Source organism: Eucyclogobius newberryi, unplaced genomic scaffold, assembly GCF_026437365.1.
Source record: "Eucyclogobius newberryi isolate DKJ021-1_F unplaced genomic scaffold, fEucNew1.0.hap1 SCAF_6, whole genome shotgun sequence".
Classification (NCBI taxonomy): domain Eukaryota; kingdom Metazoa; phylum Chordata; class Actinopteri; order Gobiiformes; family Gobiidae; genus Eucyclogobius; species Eucyclogobius newberryi.
Window position 1 is genome coordinate 9896201 of NW_027316278.1, and position 21412 is coordinate 9917612.

Below are 21412 nucleotides of genomic sequence, written 5' to 3' on the forward strand. Positions count from 1 at the left end.
GAACACAAGACACACTACATGTGAAAGAGAACACATGACACACAACACGTAAAAGAGAACACAAGACACACAACACGTGAAAGAGAACATAAGACACACAACACGTGAAAGAGAACACAAGACACACAACATGTTAAAGAGAACACAAAACATGTGAAAGAGAACACACGATACACAACATGTGAAAGAGAACACACGACACACAACATGTGACAGAGAACACACAACACACAACATGTTAAAGAGAACACACGACACACAACATGTTAAAGAGAACACACGACACACAACATGTTAAAGAGAACACACGACACACAACATGTGACAGAGAACACACGACACACAACATGTGAAAGAGAACACAAGACACACAACATGTGAAAGAGAACACATGGCACAAAACATGTGAAAGAGAACACAAGACACACAACATGTGAAAGAGAACACAAGACACACAACATGTGAAAGAGAACACACAACACACAACATGTGAAAGAGGACACACAACATGTGAAAGAAAACACATGACACACAACATGTGAAAGAGAACACAAGACACACTACATGTGAAAGAGAACACAAGACACACAACATGTGAAAGAGAACACACGACACACAACATGTTAAAGAGAACACACGACACACAACATGTGACAGAGAACACACGACACACAACATGTTAAAGAGAACACACGACACACAACATGTTAAAGAGAACACACGACACACAACATGTGAAAGAGGACACACTACATGTGAAAGAGAACACAAGACACACAACATGTGAAAGAGAACACACAACATGTGAAAGAGAACACAAGACACAAAACATGTGAAAGAGAACACACAACATGTGAAAGAGAACACAAGACACACTACATGTGAAAGAGAACACATGACAAAAAACATGTGAAAGAGAACACAAGACACACTACATGTGAAAGAGAAGACACAGCATGTGAAAGAGAACACAAGACACAAAACATGTGAAAGAGAACACACAACATGTGAAAGAGAACACATGGCACAAAACATGTGAAAGAGAACACAAGATACACAACATGTGAAAGAGAACACACAACATGTGAAAGAGAACACACGGCACACAACATGTGAAAGAGAACACATGACACAAAACATGTGAAAGAGAACACATGACACAAAACACGTGAAAGAGAACACACGACACACAACATGTGACAGAGAACACACGCGGCACACGACACACGACATCAAAACATAAATTACATCCACAGTTGTTCATCTTATTGTATGTAAAATATGTGATAAACGTCCTCTCTGTGTCGTCCCTCATTCATCCCTCATTCGTCCCTGTGTCGTCCCTCGTTCGTCCCTCATTCGTCCCTCATTCGTCCCTCATTCATCCCTCATTCGTCCCTGTGTCGTCCCTCATTTGTCCCTCAGTGGTCATTATAAATCGCACCAGCAGATGGTGCTAGACCTGTATCTGCACACAAGTGTTTGTATTTGCAGAAAACAAAGCCTACTCATACTCCACAAATTCACAGAGACAGTTTAACAACAAAAATGATCAGAACATGATTGGTGAACATCAGACTGGAAGTGAGGTTGGATAAACAGAATCAGAACGTGAACCTGGTCAGTATCCATGTTAAATATTCTGTGCTCAGGGTTTTCCACATCAGCTTGATTCTAGCTCACCTGTTTTACTGCTGAATCCTGGGTTTTTATAGTCATAGTCCTTGACCTCACCGTACCATGAATCCACAGCATCTTTGCCTGAAAAACATGGCGAAACATACCATTTAACTCTCAGCATGTTGATGAGAAGAGAATAATAATTGGTTAACTGCTCCTCATATGTGGTCTGTGCCGTCAGTGAAATGTGACTTTACCGTTTGGAGCGCCGGAGCCTTGTGAGCAGTAGATGTTCTCTCCGTCCGAGGTTTCACTGTGCCCCAGGACGCCCTTCTGCTGCAGCAGGTGGTCGGCCCATTTCTGAGCCGTGGCGCACAGCTCAGAGTTGTAGCTGAGGGCCGCGGCGCTGTGCTGGGCCCGGAGCGCGTTGTGAGTGTCCAGGAAAGCCTTCTTGAAGCTCTCGTCTGCAGGACAAAGACACGTGTCAATCTGGAGTTCCCACAATACTACACTACAGCGTTTTGGACTTGAAAAGTGCAGGTGAAAGAAGCGTTCGGTTTTGTTACTTGAGTAAAAGTACAGATACAGGACCAGATAAATGCTAAAAAAGTATCACATGATAAATCTACTTCAGTAAAGGTATTGGAGTAAGGCGAGAGTTTTTTAATAAGTTGTTTGAGTGCCCGAATGATCCCAGGAACTTTGTTGTCGGGGCTTTAAGCCCCTGTAGGGTCTCCCAAGGCAAACAGGTCCTAGGTGACGGGTCAGACAAAGAGTGGTTCAGAAGCCCTTTATGACAAGTAAAAGATCAAGGCCAGTTACGTCGCCCGGATTGGTGTCACCGGGGCCCCGTCCTGGAGCCAGGCCTGGGGTGGGTGCTCAACGACGAGCGCCTGGTGGCCGGGTCTTTCCCCACGGGGCCCGGCCAGGTACAACCCGAAAGAGCGATGTGGGGCCGCCCTCCCGTGGGCACACCACCCGGAGGATCCACAAGGGGCCGGTGCAGAGTGATCTGGGCGGCAGTCGACGGCAGGGGCCTCAACGACCAGATCTCCGGACACAAACGCTAACTCTGGGTACATGGAATGTCACCTCGCTGGGGGGGAAAGAGCCTGAGCTTGTGCGGGAGGTTGAGCGGTATCGACTAGATATAGTCAGCCTCACCTCCACGCACAGTTTGGGCTCTGGAACCCATCTCCTCGAGAGGGGCTGGACGCTCCACTTCTCTGGTGTTGCCCGCGGGGAGAGGCAGCGGGCTGGTGTGGGCTTGCCTAAACGATACAAAGATAACGTAAAGTCACCTAAAATACAGCTCACCAACAGATTTTTACCACTTTCAGAGATGGAATTAAATGAAAAAAGGAAAGATGACGTGGCCAAAATACAGCGAGGAGGATCTGCCAAGGTCACGCAGATTGTTTTGGTTGGGGACGGCGCGATAAGTCACGTGACGCATGAAAAGATAAACACACATTCTTTTCCAAGCGCCACTGTTTCTGAGATAACGTCACTCCTTCCAAATATTATGGCTAAGCATGGAGGAGCTAAACAGCTGATTGTGCACGTGGGTGCAGTGGACATGCGGCGGGAACAGACTGAAGTTTTGAAAAAAAGACTTCTTGAAGTTATTCGACGTGCTTGATAAAATGAAAATCAAAACATTCATAAGTGGACCTCTTCCAAACATCGACAGGAGGATAAACAAGTTTAGCCGGCTTCTTCAGCTGAACACATGGCTGTCCAAAGAGTGTTCACCGAGAGGACTACACTACATTGAGAACTTCTATCTATTCTGGAAAAGAGAGGACCTGTTTAAGAGAAATGGCCCCCACCTATGCAGAGGTGGAGTGAGGGTGCTGACAGAGAACCTGCTCCACGCTCTGAGGCATTGGACTGGGCCTGGACAGGGTCCTGAGCAGATAGTTAGAGAAGAGAGGAATGAGAGAAGAATTCCTGCTCCATCAGCCAGAGACCGAGCCAATGTTTCAACATCAAAAGCACCACAACCTCAGCCTCCACCAAAGGATTCATCAGCAGCTGCTCCACCACCACCAGCAAAGGATTCAGCTCCAGCTGCTCCGCATTCACCTCCACCGCCTCCAGCAAAGGAACAATCTTCAAAGGCCTTGGACCCATCTGTGACAAGCCCAAACACATCCCTGTCATCGCCCCTGCCTTCACACCAGCCCTGGGTTCCCCCTGCAACATCTACTCCCACTAAAGATTCATCATTCTCCTTCTCATCTCCACTCTCACCCATGGGCCTTCCCAGCCATTTTGAAAGTCTGATCAAATCAGGCATTAAGATGGCTCCACTCACGCCCAATATAGCAAGGGCTATGCCAATACTTATCAACTCTTCCCTGCACAAGCCGACTACACCAACAAAAGCCCCACCACCCATCCCCCCTCGCCTCTCACCTGGTCCCAAACTCTCCTTGGCTACAAAAGCCCCACCACCCATCCAACCTCGCCTTTCACCTGGTATCTCCCATAGCTAGGATGCACTGGGTCTCAGCGTTGCCGGGACTTATTGTCACATTAAAAATCAAACCAACCCGGGGCCCTATGTAAAAAGAGCCCCCCCTAGTGCTATTTCTGTAGTCACATCATCACACAGATGGAAAAACAAAATGCGAGTCAGGCCCAATCTGAGAAATGTGATTCATATTCCCTGTGAAAAGATAAAGCCCAGTCTCACTGAAACTAGTCTGAAACTTGCTGTGCTAAATGTCAGATCCTTATGTAACAAATCTCTCTTAATTAATAATTTTATTTCTTCTTATAATCTTGATTTTATGTTTTTAACTGAAACATGGCTTGACAAAAACACAGGAAATGTAGTTCTGATAGAATCTGCTCCACCCAACTTTAGGTTTGAATCTGAAACACGAGAAAACAGAAAAGGGGGTGGAGTCTGTGCTGTCTTTAGAGATGAAATAATTACCCGCAGGTTGTCTTTTGGGGTGTTTTCATCATTTGAGTATGTATCCTTTAAAATGGAGCTAAAACGGTCTCCATCCATTCTCTTCATTGTTTTATACAAGCCTCCCCAGCACTGCCAAGGTTTTATTGATGATTTTACTGAGATGCTTTCAGTCATATGCACAGACTTTGATGGTTTGGTCATTACAGGTGATTTCAATGTGCATGTTGATAATATTTGTGACAGAAACGCTAAAGAGCTTGATGCTGTCCTTGAAACCTTCAGTCTTACTCAGCATGTGAGAGGCCCCACCCACAGCAAAGGACACACTCTAGATCTCATAATTACAAAGGGGGTAAATATTTCAAATGTTAATGTGATCGATGTTGCTCTGTCTGATCATTTCTGTGTCTTCTTTGACCTGTCTGTTTCTCCCAAACCTCCGGTTGGTCCTGCAGTTGTTCAGAGGAGACACATAAGTGATGGCACAGGTGCACTGTTTATGGAAATGATAAACTTTGAAAATGTCTCATGTTCTAATGTAAATGATTTGTTGAACTCTGTTACATCTAGTGTTTTGAATGTTCTGGACACCATCGCCCCTATAAAGGCTAAAATGGTAAAAAATAAGCAGAAGGCGCCGTGGAGAAATGATGATTCGGTCAGGGCACAGAAAAGGGAGTGCCGCAGGGCCGAACGGAAATGGCGCAAGTCAAAGCTCCAGGTTCAAAAAGAGATTTACAAAGAAAAGCTGAACATGTACAACCTAATCTTATGTAGAACTAGGGAAAGATATTTTTCTGAAATAATTGGAAGCTGCAGTAACAACTCGCGTGTCCTGTTTGCCACAGTAAACAGATTAACAAACCCTCCAGCTCAGCTGCCGTTAGAACTCATTTCCACATCCAAGTGTAAAGAGTTTGCATTATTCTTTAATGACAAAGTTCAGGGCATTAAAAATGCTATAAATCCCACAATGCAAAAAATTACCCTAAAACCACCAAGACACTTAGAGCTAACTCACTTTGCACCAGTAACTGATAAAACTGTCCATGAGATCATCACCAGTCTGAGTTCATCTACATGCTGCCTTGATGTGTTACCCACCAGATTTCTAAAGTCTGTGCTGAACAGTTTGTTAGCACCACTCACTCACATAGTTAACATGTCGCTTCAATCTGGAACATTCCCAATGTCTTTGAAAACTGCGGTCATAAAGCCTCTCCTAAAGAAGAGCAGTCTTGATGCCGCAGTACTGAGTCATTACCGGCCCATCTCTAATCTGCCATTTTGGGGCAAAGTCCTTGAAAAGGTTGTTTACCAACAGCTCACAGATTTCCTCTTAATAAACAACTCATTTGATGTTTTTCAGTCAGGTTTTAGACCTCATCACAGCACTGAGACTGCTCTTGTCAAGGTGACAAATGACATCCGCCTGAACACTGACATGGGCAAAGCCTCAGTCTTAATTCTGTTAGATCTGAGTGCTGCTTTTGACACTGTCGATCATGGGATCCTCTTACAGAGACTAGAGGACTGGGTGGGCATCACTGGCACTGCCCTAAACTGGTTAAGGTCCTATCTGGAAGACAGGAAGTACTTTGTTGAAATTGGTAGCTGTGTCTCAGACCACATGACCCTGACCTGTGGAGTGCCCCAAGGGTCAGTCCTGGGTCCTCTTCTGTTCAACCTCTACATGCTGCCGTTAGGTCAGTTGATACGCAGTGAAAATGTGTCCTATCACAATTATGCAGACGACACTCAAATCTATGTTTCACTATCGGCAGGTGACTATGGACCAGTAGATTCACTCTGTCACTGCATCCAACAGATCAGTGTGTGGATGCAAAACAACTTTCTCCAGCTGAACTCAGACAAGACTGAAATAATCGTTTTTGGCCCACAGAAACAAAGAGAAAGTGTTAGCGGTCACCTCCAGAGTCTCGCTCTAAAACCTACAAACCAAATTAGAAATCTGGGGGTAAAAATGGACTCAGACTTGAACTTTAATAGCCACGTCAAATCAATAACATCAGCAGCTTTTTACCATCTAAAAAACATTGCCAAAATCAAAAATATAGTGTCAAAACCAGATTTAGAGAGACTTATCCATGCGTTTGTCTCCAGTAGATTAGACTACTGTAACGGCCTGCTCACTGGCCTCTCCAAACGAGCTGTAAAACAGCTGCAGTACATCCAGAACGCTGCTGCTCGGGTCCTGACTAGAACCAGGAAGTATGATCACATTAGTCCTGTTCTCAGGTCTCTGCACTGGCTCCCTGTGGCTCAGAGAATAGACTTTAAAGCAGGTCTGCTTGTGTACAAGTCTCTCCATGGCCTAGCACCAAAGTATATCTTGGATATGTTAGTGCCATATGAACCATCTCGGACTCTGAGGACCTCAGGGACCGGGCTCCTGCTGGTGCCCAGAGTCAGGACAAAACATGGGGAATCTGCGTTTCAGTTTTATGCAGCTAAAATCTGGAACAGTCTTCCTGAAGATGTGAGACAGGCTTCTACTCTGACAATGTTCAAATCTAAGCTAAAAACAGTTTTGTTTAGCTGCGCATATGACTGAAAGGATTTTTTCTTTGCACTCTTCTCTTTTGTTTGTGATTTTATTAGTTTAGAAAATCAGTTGGATTGATAATTTTTAATTTAGTTAATTTTATTGTATTTCTGTTTCTGTAATTTCTTTGTGATTTGAATGCATTTTTACTGCTGTGAAGCACTTTGAATTGCCTTGTGTATGAAATGTGCTCTACAAATAAACTTGCCTTGCCTTATAGCCACTCAGCTCAGCCGCCACGTGTTGGAGTTCACCCTGGTGGACGAGAGGGTCCCTACGCCTTCGGGTGGGGGACAGGTCTCTCACTGTTGTGGCGGTCTACGGGCCGAACAGCAGTGCAGAGTACCCGGCCTTCTTGGAGTCCTTGGGAGGTGTACTGGACAGTGCACCGACCAGGGACTCCGTTGTTCTACTGGGGGACTTCAATGCCCACGTTGGCAATGACACTGAGACTTGGAGAGGGGTGATCGGGAAGAACGGCTTCCCCTATCTGAACCCGAGCAGTGTTCAGTTATTGGACTTCTGTGCTAGCCACGGATTGTCCATAACGAACACCATGTTCAAGTACAAGGGTGTCCATCAGTGCACATGGCACCAGGACACCATAGGCCGGAGGTCAATGATCGACTTTGTTGTCATGTCATCTGACCTCCGGCCGCGTGGACACTCGGGTGACGAGAGGGGCAGAGCTGTCAACCGATCACCACCTGGTGGTGAGTTGGATCCGCTGGCGTAGGAGGAAGCCGGACAGACTTGGCAGACCCAAGCGCATTGTGAGGGTCTGTTGGGAACGTCTTGCAGAGCCCTCTGTCTGTAGGGTATTCAACTCGCACCTCCGGGAGAGCTTCTCCCATATCCCGGGGGAGGCTGGGGACCATGTTCTCCATCTACATTGTTGATGCGGCTGCTCGGAGTTGTGGTCGCAGGGTCTCCAGTGCCTGTCGTGGCAGCAACCCCCGAACTCGGTGGTGGACACCGGATGTAAGGGATGTCGTCAGGCTGAAGAAGGAGGCCTATCAGCCCACTCTGGCTTGTAGGTCTCCTGAGGTCATTGACAGGTATCGGCAGGCCAAGCGGGCCGCAGCTTGTGCTGTCGCAGAGCAAAAGCCGGGGTTGGGAGGAGTTTGGGCAGGCCATGGAGGAGGATTATCGGTCGGAAATTCTGGCAAACCGTCCGCCGCCTCAGGAGGGGGAAGCTGACCTCGACTGGGGATGTCGTCGGACAAGTGGAAGGAATACTTTGAGGATCTCCTTAATCCCACCGTCACGTCTTCTGAAGAGGAAGCAGCGAACCGGAGACTTCGAGTCTGGCTCGTCCATCACCCAAGCTGAAGTTACTGAGGTTGTTCGCACGTTGTTGGCAGGGCTCCGGGGGTGGATGAGACCCTGAGTACCTAAAGTATCTGGATGTTGTAGGACTGTCTTGGCTGACACGTCTCTGCAACATCGCGTGGCGGTCGGGGACCGTGCCTCTGGACTGGAAGACCCGGGTGGTGGTCCCTCTGTTCAAGAAGGGGGACCAGAGGGTGTATTCCAACTACATAGGGATCACACTCTTCAGCCTCCCTGGTAAGGTCTATTCCAAGGTACTGGAGAGGAGAATCCGACCGATAGTCGAACCTCGGATTCAGGAGGAGCAGAGTGGTTTTCATCCCGGTCGTGGAACACTGGACCAGCTCTATACCCTCCATCGGGTGCTCGAGGGTTCATGTGAGTTTTCCCAACCAGTCCACATGTGCTTTGTGGATCAGGAGAAGGCTTTCGACCGTGTCCCTCGGGTGTTCTTTGGGGGATCGTCCAGGAGTACGGGGTCCGGGGCCCTTTGCTCAGGGCTGTCCGGTCCCTGTATGACCGGAGCAGGAGCTGTGTTCGCATTGCTGGCAGTAAGTCAGACCTGTTCCCAGTGCATGTTGGACTCCGCCAGGGCTGCCCTTTGTCCCCGGTTCTGTTCAAAGTTTTTATGGACAGAATTTCTAAGCGCAGTCAGGGGTTGGAGGGTTTCCAGTTTGGGAACCACAGGATCTCATCTCTGCTATTTGCAGACGGTGTTGTCCTGATGGCTCCATCAAACCCAACATGCTCTGGGACGGTTTGCAGCCGAGTGTGAAGCGGCTGGGATGAGAATCAGCAACTCCAAATCCGAGGCCATGGTTCTCAACCGGAAAAGGGTGGCTTGCCCTCTCCAGGTGGGTGGGGAGTCCTCGCCCTAAGTGGAGGAGTTCAAGTATCTCGGGGTCTTGTTCACGAGTGAGGGAAGGATGGAACATGAGTTTCCTCCGCCGGGTGGCTGGGCGCTCCCTTAGAGATAGGGTGAGGTGCTCGGCCACACGGGGGGAGCTCGGAGTAGAGCCGCTGCTCCTCCACGTTGAGAGGAGCCAGCTGAGGTGGCTCGGGTATCTGGGGAGATGTTTTGGGCGTGTCCAACCGGGAAGAGGCCCCGGGGAAGTCCCAGGACACGCTGGAGGTCTCTCGGCTGGCCTGGGAACGCCTCGGGATCCCTTTGGAGTTGGAAGAAGTGTCTGGGGAGAGGGAAGTCTGGGAGTCCCTGCTTATACTGCTACCCCGTGACCCGACCCCAAATAAAGTGGAAGAAAATGGATGGATGGTTTCGCAAGCCCGATGACGTCAAAAACAGAGATCCCCCCAAATTTGTTTTCTGTTTTCACAGATTTTCCGCAGTTATTCTGGCCAAAATTTCAATAAAAATAAAAATGTATTCCACACCAGCAACTCCGACACCGAGTTAGATCACGTGTCAGAAGGTCAGAGAGCTTAGGGATCATCTCAAAATGGGTTGAAGCTGAAAAGACGCTACGGTGCCGCACGGGCCACGGCGTGCCGTGATCCCCTGTACGCATACGCTGTGCGCACGAGAGTTTTTTAGCATTTCAAAACAATCACTGCCACAACGATGTATTGAAGCTTCAAAGCAACAAAAAGACGAAATGTAGGTTGTAGGTTGACATTTTGCTGTAGCCATCTGTTTTGAAGGCATTTTTGTACCGATCAGCATAATAAGGGTTATTTTCAATTTCTTGCATTGATAACTATAATTATGTTGATAATGTAGAGAGATGGTAGTAGGGCCTATATTCTAAGAAGCCAATACATTTATTTTGAATACAATTTTATTTTCAAATTCAACTCCGACTTCTGGATGGTAGAGATGTGATTTGATAACATGAAATTAACATTTTATTAAAATTTTTGTTCCGTCCTCACCTCCGTGAGAACAACAAATTAAGAAACTCTCGCCTACCCGTTAAAAATATACATTTAGAGTAAAAAGTTGAAGTCACCGCAAAAATATTTTTGTTTCAGCCAAAAATGTCTTGTGAAATTATCTGCCAGTACAAAAGTTAATTCACCCTGGAGAGACACAGACAAATAAAGAAAGGACTGTTTAGCAAGATTTATTACGTGGGTTATTTGGCGCTCAGACCCCGGCGGAAGACATTGCGATCATGGGCATTCCATAATCTAATTGTATTAGATGTCTCCCCCAGGGCCTGGAGACTGGTGGTGGTAGATATGGTGAGAGGGTGAAGAGGATGATTAGGATGAGAGGGATGCAGAGGAGGAGGAGGAACATGCTCATCCGGCTAACTTCATTACAGTTCGTTATACCCTATTGTTCTCTGCCATCCTCGCACTCACAGCTCTTCACTTACTGGCCTAGTCTTGGGTCGTTTCACCCTATTGTTCTCTGCTATTCTCTCTTACACAGCTTTTTATTCACTTGGTCTAGTGTTGGGTCGTTTCACCCTATTGTTCTCTGCCAGCCTCACTCCCACAGCTCTCTACTTGCTCTTTAGTGCACCTTAAAAAGCAAACAAAAACAAAAATCCGCCAACTTGAATTTAAAATAAAGTTAGAATTGTCCTGAATATAACGCCCAATATTATTCTTTCTTTCTTCTTCTTTATTCTTTATTCTTCTGGGGACCAACCCCCCCTAAAAAATAAACGTAAAAAATATTATTACGGCAATAATAATTTGGTGAAAATAGTGTTGAGGAGTGGGACATCAAAAGTTATCCAAATTACTTTGATACCTGTCACGGTCTCTGTGCGGCGAAGCCGCAAACTGTAGCTAAAATTACAGAAATTTCCCAAATTTTGAAATTTGCTGCTGTTTGCGCAGATAAAGTCTGAATTGCGTCAAATTAGAATCAGTTGTTAAATCCTTTGCCCTAAACCTACTTGAAGAGACAGCGCCCCCCTACAGAGTGAAGTAAAATTTTATATGGACGGTAAAATTTTATGAAATTTTGCACAAAATTCAATTTTGGCATCCTGATCAAAAAGTCAATGAGACCCATGTCACATTTGTTACGACGATGACAGAAACCTCCCATGTTATTCCATTGGGGAAATCGCTAGCTCTCTGAAATGTGAACATGTTGACACTTTATACTTTTACAAACTCCTCCTTGGGTGTTAGCCCTATTAACCTGAGATTTGGTAAGTCTTATCTTCAGTGGTGGACCATCAAAAGTTATCCAAAGTTTTATTCTAAGAACCATGTGCGGCGCAGCCGCAAACTTTTAACTTTATATGTAAGGCAAAGGGGAGAAGACGCGATAGCGTCACATATTCAGCAGTAGGTGGAATAAAAGCACCCCCTCCTCTTGCGTTGCGAGTCACGTGGCTTGCGGCTATATATTTTTTTTCTTTTTCTTCTTTCTTCTCGGGACCAGCCCCTCTATTTTACCCCCAGTGAACAATTGGCGAAAAGTCACAAAAATTGCACACCTCTAATTCGTGCCTCTCTATCTCCTTTTTCTAAAATGAAAAAAATTGGCGCATCAGCGCCCCCCAAATTGACCAAATATGCATTGAGAGATAGGAAATGGCCCAAAAAAATATGAACGTAGAATCATAAAATTTGGTGAAGAGGTAGATGATGAGAAGAGAAGTAAAAGTTTAAAAAGTTTTCTGCTTCTTGATTGTTGTAAAACATCATTTATATGTACAACAGGTATAAACACACCAAATAAACTCACAATTAGAAAATCATAAATGTTTGTCATATGTACTAGATAATAATAAAAACAAATTACAGTTTACAACAAGTTTTTCCAACAAGTTGAAAGGTAGCTTTATCAAATATTATTTTCTTAATACAATCTTAATTCATTAGTTCACTTTTTAAAAATCAAGATTTTTATAGCAGTCTAAATCTAACTTTAAAAATTCACCTCGGATAGTCGAAGTTTTTATTTAAAAAGGAAAAATATTTCTATTAAAATTGTTAAAGTTTTAATTAATATTTTTAACCTGTGACCATGAACGTGCCCAATTTAGGATGAACTTTTATTTTATTTAATACAAAACAGTTTTCCTTTTTACTTAATAAATAAAAAAGCCTCTCAATAGTGTTTTTTTTTTTCAGTACACCTGCTTGTCTCCATGGTGACGCCTGGAATCAATAAACTGACTTTGTAACTTTATTCATTCCCCAGGGAACATTTAGAGCAGCTACATACACAATAAAGTGTTTATCTGTGGAGTTTAACAAGAGGGTCAGAGAGGGTCAGAGAGGGTCAGAGAGGGTCAGAGAGGATCAGAGAAGGTCAGGGAGGGTCAGGGAGGGTCAGAGAGTGTCAGAGAGGGTCAGAGAGGGTCAGGGAGGATCAGAGAGGGTCAGGGAAGGTCAGGGAGGGTCAGAGAGGGTCAGAGAGGGTCAGAGAGGATCAGAGAAGGTCAGGGAGGGTCAGGGAGGGTCAGAGAGGGTCAGAGAGGGTCAGAGAGGGTCAGAGAGGGTCAGAGAAGGTCAGGGAGGGTCAGAGAGTCAGAGAGGGTCAGAGAGGGTCAGGGAGGATCAGAGAGGGTCAGGGAAGGTCAGGGAGGGTCAGGGAGGATCAGAGAGGGTCAGAGAGGGTCAGGGAGGGTCAGGGAGGATCAGAGAGGGTCAGAGAGGGTCAGAGAAGGTCAGGGAGGGTCAGAGAGGGTCAGAGAGGGTCAGGGAGGATCAGAGAGGGCCAGAGGAGGGCCAGGGAAGGTCAGGGAAGGTCAGAGAGGTTCAGAGGAGATCAGAGAGGGTCAGAGGGTCAGAGGAGGCCAGAGAGGGGTCAGAGGGTCAGGGAGGGTCAACAGCTCTGTGTCCTGCAGCAAGGGGCATCAGAGCGTCCAGGGTTCTGAAGCTCTGGTCCTGGAGCTCGGGTCCTGGATCTCTGGCACTAGGCAATGTGGGTGAAGTGTTTTGCCTCAGGACACAACAACACTTCCTCTAGCCACCCAGATCTCAGAGTCAGGGGTGAGGTCTGGTCATAAAGCATTGGCCTGTAAGGCACCATTGCACTGCTTCTATCTCATTCAAATACAGTTTTTTTAATGCTAAAAAACATGTATTCTTACTGTGAGTAGAGTCGCCTTTCCACAGATTAGACCTGTAACTTGGCCTATAGGGGTTACCTGTTACTCCAGAGACTGATGTCATGGAACATTCTAAGCAAATGTACCATAACCCTGAAAAGTTACATAGGGCACCTTTAAGCAAAAGTAAAAATGGTAACTATAAAAAGATTACATATGAGTAGAGTTAAAGTAGAGTTCAAGGTCTTGGTCAGGACAATTTTAAAGACAGACTCAGAGGCAGAAGCGGTGATGGTTTCTCCTGCCGTCTCACATCTCAGTGCCAAATAAGATAAGATAAGATAGCATTTATTTGTCCACACAATGGGGAAATTTTGGTGTTACAGAAACTGCACCGTCTGACAAAGTTTGTCGAATTACTGCTTATTTTGACTCAGTGCTGCAGCTGCCTCGGGGCAAATGGACTGAGGCGTGGAAACCAAACCGTGCCTCTGGTCTGGTAGTGATTATACTGTATATATAGTGAATGTGGTAACATATAGGAAAAAAGTCAAAGCTGTTTATGGTGAAAAAAACGTTTATTTGATTTTGATACAGGATGTAACATTAAAAGTCTTGGTTTAGAGCAGAGTGCAGGACGTCTTCTCTCCTCCTCCTCCTCCTCCTCCTCCTGCGGTCTTGGCTGTAAAATGCACAGCCTTTATGCTGCAATGTAACAGTAAATAGTGATAGTAAAGGAGTGAACTTTTGAACCAAAACGGAAAAGAAAATTGTGAACTTGATGCACGACAGTCGGAGTGATACTGTATGAATTTTTTTTAACTAAATATGAATTTAAGTTAACATTGTGATTTATAACCCTAACATCTGTTGTTTCTTGTTGTTTTGTAGTAAAAGTAACCCAAATAACTGCAAATATCTACCACCAGTTCACTTCGTGCATCGATCAGGATTAAAATCAGGATTAGATCAATTATATATTTACCGTATTTTCAGCACCTTTTTTCATAGTTTTGGCCGGGGTGCGACTTATACTTATATTTATACTATATACTTAAGCTCCAGACCGACTTGTATGTGACATTATCTGTTATTTTCACACTTGTAACTGCATTTCATACTCCAGTGCAACTTATATATGTTTTTTTCTTCTCTATTATGCATTTTTTGGCTGGTGCGACTTATATTCCGGTGCGACTTATAGTCCAAAAAATACAGTATGTAGATTGAAGGCCCCTGTTAATTTACAGTTTTTTCTGCCCCGAAGGTAAAAGAAAGTTGTGTGAAATGTGGAGTGAGAAATGGGGTTGAAGCCGCAGTGGCAGCAACCACACCTGAGCCACGCCCTTAACCACTGAGCCACGGCGAGTGCCACTCTACACCTTTACAAAGCATTTGGAATTAAACACATAAAATCACAACTATACTCGTAACATTCAGGACAAAATATAAAACTTCCCCCACCTCCGATTTAGTTTATTTTTATTTGCTTTTTTCCTCGTAAACCTCCTTGTTTGTTCAGACACAAACGGACCATGTGATTGGTTAATCTACCTGTCAGTATTTTCAAAGTGTGTGGTCTTGGCTGGTCAGAAAGTGCGAATCATATAGATTATTAGTGTTTACCTTTGGACAGGACGTTTTTTTCGAAGTACCCGGGCATGTTCATGTTCCCGGCCGGTCTGTACTGTCCCACCACAATAACAAGGCTTCCATTGGTGCTCATCCCCAGCCCCAGCTCTTTGCTGTCCTTCCACACCACCTGAGTGAAGTGTCCTGAACACACGACACACAACATGTGACAGAGAACACACACATGACACATGACACACAACATGTGACAGAGAACACACACATGACACATGACACACAACATGTGACAGAGAAAACACACATGACACATGACACACAGCATGTGACAGAGAACACACACATGACACATGACACACAACATGTGACAGAGAACACACAAATGACACATGATACACAACATGTGACAGAGAACACACACATGACACATGACACACAACATGTGACAGAGAACACACACATGACACACGACACACAACATGTGACAGAGAACACACACACGGCACACGACACACAACATGTAACAGAGAACACACACACGACACACGACACACAACATGTGACAGAGAACACACACATGACACACGACACACAACATGTGACAGAGAACACACACATGACACATGACACACAACATGTAACAGAGAACACACACATGACACATGACACACAACATGTGACAGAGAACACACACATGACACATGACATACAACATGTGACAGAGAACACACACATGACACATGACACACAACATGTGACAGAGAACACACACATGACACACGACACACAACATGTGACAGAGAACACACACATGACACATGACACACAACATGTGACAGAGAACTCACACACGGCACACGACACACGACACACGACACCAAAACATAAATTACATCCACAGTTGGTCGTCTTATTGTATACAAAATATGTGGTAAACGTTCTCTCTGTGTCGTCCCTCATTCGTCCCTGTGTCGTCCCTCATTCGTCCCTGTGTCGTCCCTCATTCGTCCCCCGGTTGTCCCTCATTTGTCCCTGTCGTCCCTCATTCGTCCCTCATTCGTCCCTCATTCGTCCCTCATTCGTCCCTCATTCGTCCCTCATTCGTCCCTGTGTCGTCCCTCATTCGTCCCTCATTCGTCCCTCATTCATCCCCCGGTCGTCCCTCATTCGTCCCTGTGTCGTCCCTCATTCGTCCCTCATTCATCCCCCGGTCGTCCCTCATTCGTCCCTGTGTCGTCCCTCATTCGTCCCTCATTCATCCCCCGGTCGTCCCTCATTCGTCCCTGTGTCGTCCCTCATTCGTCCCTGTGTCGTCCCTCATTCGTCCCTCATTCATCCCCCGGTCGTCCCTCATTCGTCCCTGTGTCGTCCCTCATTCGTCCCTCATTCATCCCCCGGTCGTCCCTCATTCGTCCCTGTGTCGTCCCTCATTCGTCCCTCATTCATCCCCCGGTCGTCCCTCATTCGTCCCTGTGTCGTCCCTCATTCGTCCCTCATTCATCCCCCGGTCGTCCCTCATTCGTCCCTGTGTCGTCCCTCGTTCGTCCCTCATTCGTCCCTCATTCATCCCTCATTCGTCCCTGTGTCGTCCCTCGTTCGTCCCTCATTCGTCCTTCATTCGTCCCTCATTCATCCCTCATTCGTCCCTGTGTCGTCCCTCATTTGTCCCTCAGTGGTCATTATAAATCGCACCAGCATATGGTGCTAGACCTGTATCTGCACACAAGTGTTTGTATTTGCAGAAAACAAAGCCTACTCATACTCCACAAATTCACAGAGACAGTTTAACAACAAAAATGATCAGAACATGATTGGTGAACATCAGACTGGAAGTGAGGTTGGATAAACAGAATCAGAACGTGAACCTGGTCAGTATCCGTGTTAAATATTCTGTGCTCAGGGTTTTCCACATCAGCTTGATTCTAGCTCACCTGTTTTACTGCTGAATCCTGGGTTTTTATAGTCATAGTCCTTGACCTCACCGTACCATGAATCCACAGCATCTTTGCCTGAAAAACATGGCGAAACATACCATTTAACTCTCAGCATGTTGATGAGAAGAGAATAATAATTGGTTAACTGCTCCTCATATGTGGTCTGTGCCGTCAGTGAAATGTGACTTTACCGTTTGGAGCGCCGGAGCCTTGTGAGCAGTAGATGTTCTCTCCGTCCGAGGTTTCACTGTGCCCCAGGACGCCCTTCTGCTGCAGCAGGTGGTCGGCCCATTTCTGAGCCGTGGCGCACAGCTCAGAGTTGTAGCTGAGGGCCGCGGCGCTGTGCTGGGCCCGGAGCGCGTTGTGAGTGTCCAGGAAAGCCTTCTTGAAGCTCTCGTCTGCAGGACAAAGACACGTGTCAATCTGGAGTTCCCACAATACTACACTACAGCGTTTTGGACTTGAAAAGTGCAGGTGAAAGAAGCGTTCGGTTTTGTTACTTGAGTAAAAGTACAAATACAGGACCAAATAAATGCTAAAAAGTATCACATGATAAAGCTACTTAAGTAAAGGTATTGGATTAACCGTTGAAAATGTACGTTTAGAGTAAAAAATTGAAGTCACAACCAGAAAATAAATTAGTTTCAGGCAAAAATGTCCTTGAAAAAAGTGAAATTATCTGCCTGAACAAAAGTTAATTCTACTTGTTTGAGATAAGCTGTAATAATCTTGTTTATTAAGTAGACATGTCTTGGTTTAAGGGAATAAATCTTCGTTAGATTTATAAAATTAACAGTGTTTTTAATGCTGATTTGGAGAAATGCGTTAAATGGGGCGATTCTGATGAAAAAATGTCTTTCTATTTGTTAATTTCTTAATTTTCTAGTCACTTTTATGTATTTATGAACTCAGAACATGTTGTCAAGACGTCACCACGAACGTGCTAAAAATAAACCTCCAAGTACTTTTTACTTTTGTACTTGAAGAACATGTTTTAGTCTTAACTCTAATCACCAGTTACTGTTTTTTTTTCTTTATCTACATGAACATTTGTGTCAACTGTTGAATTTTATGCTTAATTTATTGATGTTATTACATTTTGCTCATTGATGGGTATTGGATGTACACAGAAGAAGTATTTTAAAAGTTTTCATTCATACTTTTTCTTCAGCTGAACACAAACAACTGTCACCACCACGAATATGGAAACGATAATGATCATTTTGGTCATTTTGTCTGTAAAACTCCAGCTGAAAAAGTCAATTGAATGAAAATGTGAAAATAAAATAACAATAAATGACACTTGCAACATTTTACTGTGTCAAAATATCATTATGTCTAATATTTGATTCTTTTTAGACTTGCCAAAACAAAGAATAATCAATTTACTTCTCAATCTGAGTTTGAACTGGAAATCCTGGAATTTAAAGCGGCAATTAATAATTTCCATTTTATCCTTTGATCTGATAACTTAGTTTCAAATTCACAAACATTTCCAGATAAATTGCACTTACTTGCCATAGTGTCTTTAGTCTTAAGCCTGGAAGAAAAAAAACACAACAATAATGAAGGATTCCACACAATTAGACGCACGTGTCGAACCTTTACACGAGCAGACGTCTCACCTGAAGCTGGAAGTGCTCAGAGGGACTCGGGACGTGAAGATGAGGCTTGTCTCTTGTTTAAATAGCATCTCGTTTGAAGAGGAGGAGGAGGAGGAGGAGGAGGAGGAGGAGGAGGAGGAGGAGGAAGAGGACGAGGAGGAGAAGGAGGAAGAGGACGAGGAGGAGAAGGGGCGGTGCAGGTTTGTGGACGACAGAAATGCAGTCGGTTTTGTTCCGCAGCATGTTTGTGTCTTAATCTGGAAATATCGACGCTGTCCGAGCAAGTCGAAGACAAACGTATCATTTGTAAGTGTTTTTTGTATCACATATACTCATTATTATTACATTTTGCCACAGTATGAATCACACGTGTTCAGTTATTACATGTATATTCATCAGTGGGACTCTTAAAACACTATTCACAAAAGGGGATGTTACATGCTTCTTCCTCAATTTTACACATATTTTTTTCACAACATTGAACAATCAATGAATAAATAAGCAAAATACTTAAAATAAGATTTGCAACATTTCTGCAGTCTCATCTCGTACAACTCATGAGAAAAGTAGTACAAATATAAGTATTAGTCGTAGTTGTTGTTGTTTTTGGCCAAAGTGAAGAACATCTGGCACGGTAACATCATATTATTTTGCTGTTGTTGTGTCACACTTGCAGATTCTCTACATCACATTTGGGACTAAACCAGGACTAAACCCAAAACTAAACCTGGACTAAAGACAGGGACTAGAACAGACCAAACCGAGTCCATATCAGGACGAAAAGAGGGTAAATTTAGGACCAAATAACTCCAAATGTGTTCAAATTAAATTCAAATGTAAACTTTGGACAGTGAGAGTTTAATAACGTTTCATTATAATATGTAAATACTTCTACAGACAACTTCCTGTCTGAAAAGGTAAAAGTTAAAGTTAGTTCTGTGTATCAGTTAAATGTAGTATCACAAAACTATAAAGCATAATCAGATTTACAAACAGTTTTGAGACAATAAACTAGAGTTGGACAGTTTTTGGCACATTAAAAGTCAGTTTTATGACGAACAAGCAGCTCCTGATAACTCCTGTTCATTAAGAGCATTAACACTCAATAATCACCGCATAAACACAATAACAGCAACACTTATGACGCATACACACAAAACTCTCTCTCTCTCTCTCTCTCTTCATGCTCTCATGTAATGCACTGATTTTTTCCCAGCATGCACCAGTGGCTGCTTTTAACGAGCGGAAAGCGGATCTGAAACACTTCAAAAGCCCCGTGTGTTCATTAGTCCACCATAAAACCCGACGATGGAACCTGCAGCGTGTTCGTGTTTGACCAAACGAGATCTGCACGAGGAGACCATCAGTGTTTGAGGGAAATACACCAGGACCTGCTTCTTTTTGCACTTTTACAGTTTTGTCCACGCTTAATTGAATACCCGATGTTATTATCTATTCTGTGTGCCTTATGTTTGATCTTATTTTTTATTATAGTGAAAATTGTTACATCATATCACCAAAGAATATTAGATTTACTGCATTTTGTTCTCTGTTTTGCTCTGTATTTCTCTTTCTTTGTGTCTTTCTTTCTTAAAATAAATGAACAAACAGTTTTTAAAGGATTGTAAACTACAATCTTGATCTAAAACAGCTTAATAAGAGCTCCGCCTCATCATCGTGATAAGCCTCGCCTCTTGATAGTGATAAGCCTCGCCTCTTGATAGTGATAAGCCCCGCCTCTTGATAGTGATAAGCCCCGCCTCTTGATAGTGATAAGCCCCGCCTCTTGATAGTGATAAGCCGTAACAAGCAGCAAAATTGTCATCTCCGTGTTTCTATTTTGAAAAGTGTCTACTTGACGTTGAGCTTTTCACCTTCTTCTAACACAGGTGGGCAATTATTTTCCTCCGAGGGCCATATTCGAATCCAGGCAAGTAGCGGAGGGCCGGCCCGCCATCATTGGTGTGAAAAAAAAAAAATCCCAAAAATGAAATCAAATATAGGCTATTGAATCTATTATTTAATTGATTTCACGCCATATGTATTAAGAATACACGTGCAGACAGATACCTGAGGGCAAAAAAGGAAAAAAATAATAATATATATATATTTCTTAAATATTACTTGGACAAGCTCGGTGGGCCGGATTGAAAGTAAACCGTAGGGGTGGGCAAACTACGGCCCGCGGGCCGTAGTTTGCCCACCCCTGACAAACAAACAAACAAACACACATGTTAGAATCTAACATGTGTGTTTGTTTGTTTGCTTGTTTGTTTGTTTGTTTGGTCAGGACAGTACATGTTTTTAATGGTCGGGGAAACCGGAGCAGACACAGAGAAAATGCAAAAAGGAAAAAGGTTTTGATGTGAAATGTGAGAGAAGGCATATGTGCAGCTGCTTAACCACTTAACCACCGGAAGCACGTTCATAGTGATTAAGAAAGTATAATAACTGCACTCAAATGCTATGTTCTTATGTGTATTTGTCTCAATAGGTTTATGTATATATATATTTGTATTACCGTATTTTCCGGACTATAAGTCGCACTGGAGTATAAGTCGCACCAGCCAAAAAATGCATAATAGAGAATAAAAAAACATGTAAGTCGCACTGGAGTATGAAATGTGGCTGCAAGTGTGAAAATGACAAATAATATCACATATAAGTCGCTCCGGAGTATAAATATATAAGTATAAATATAAGTATAAGTCGCACCCCGGCCAAAACTATAAAAAAAAAAAAGCGCGAAAAATACGGTACTTATCTTGAATTTCTTTAACACATTTTGACATTCTTTGCCGTTGAAACAATAACATCACCTATTTTCTGTTTTCCTTGTCTTATCTGAGTGT

General features: G+C 44.1%; 1 protein-coding gene across 1 annotated transcript in view; it reads right to left on the reverse strand.

The window, feature by feature from the left end:
• glipr2 (GLI pathogenesis-related 2) overlaps positions 1-18510 on the reverse strand; it is a 49828-nt gene extending 31318 nt beyond the window's left edge. Inside the window, exons 1-6 of the mRNA XM_072432905.1 lie at positions 18471-18510; positions 17148-17354; positions 16954-17031; positions 15059-15208; positions 1878-2084; positions 1684-1761 (exon numbers count right to left, since the gene is read on the reverse strand). Coding sequence (XP_072289006.1) covers positions 1684-1761; positions 1878-2084; positions 15059-15208; positions 16954-17031; positions 17148-17354; positions 18471-18477 — 727 coding nt within the window. The 5' untranslated portion in view covers positions 18478-18510. The remainder of the gene's footprint in view (positions 1-1683; positions 1762-1877; positions 2085-15058; positions 15209-16953; positions 17032-17147; positions 17355-18470) is intronic.
• Between the last annotated feature and the right edge of the window lie 2902 nt (positions 18511-21412).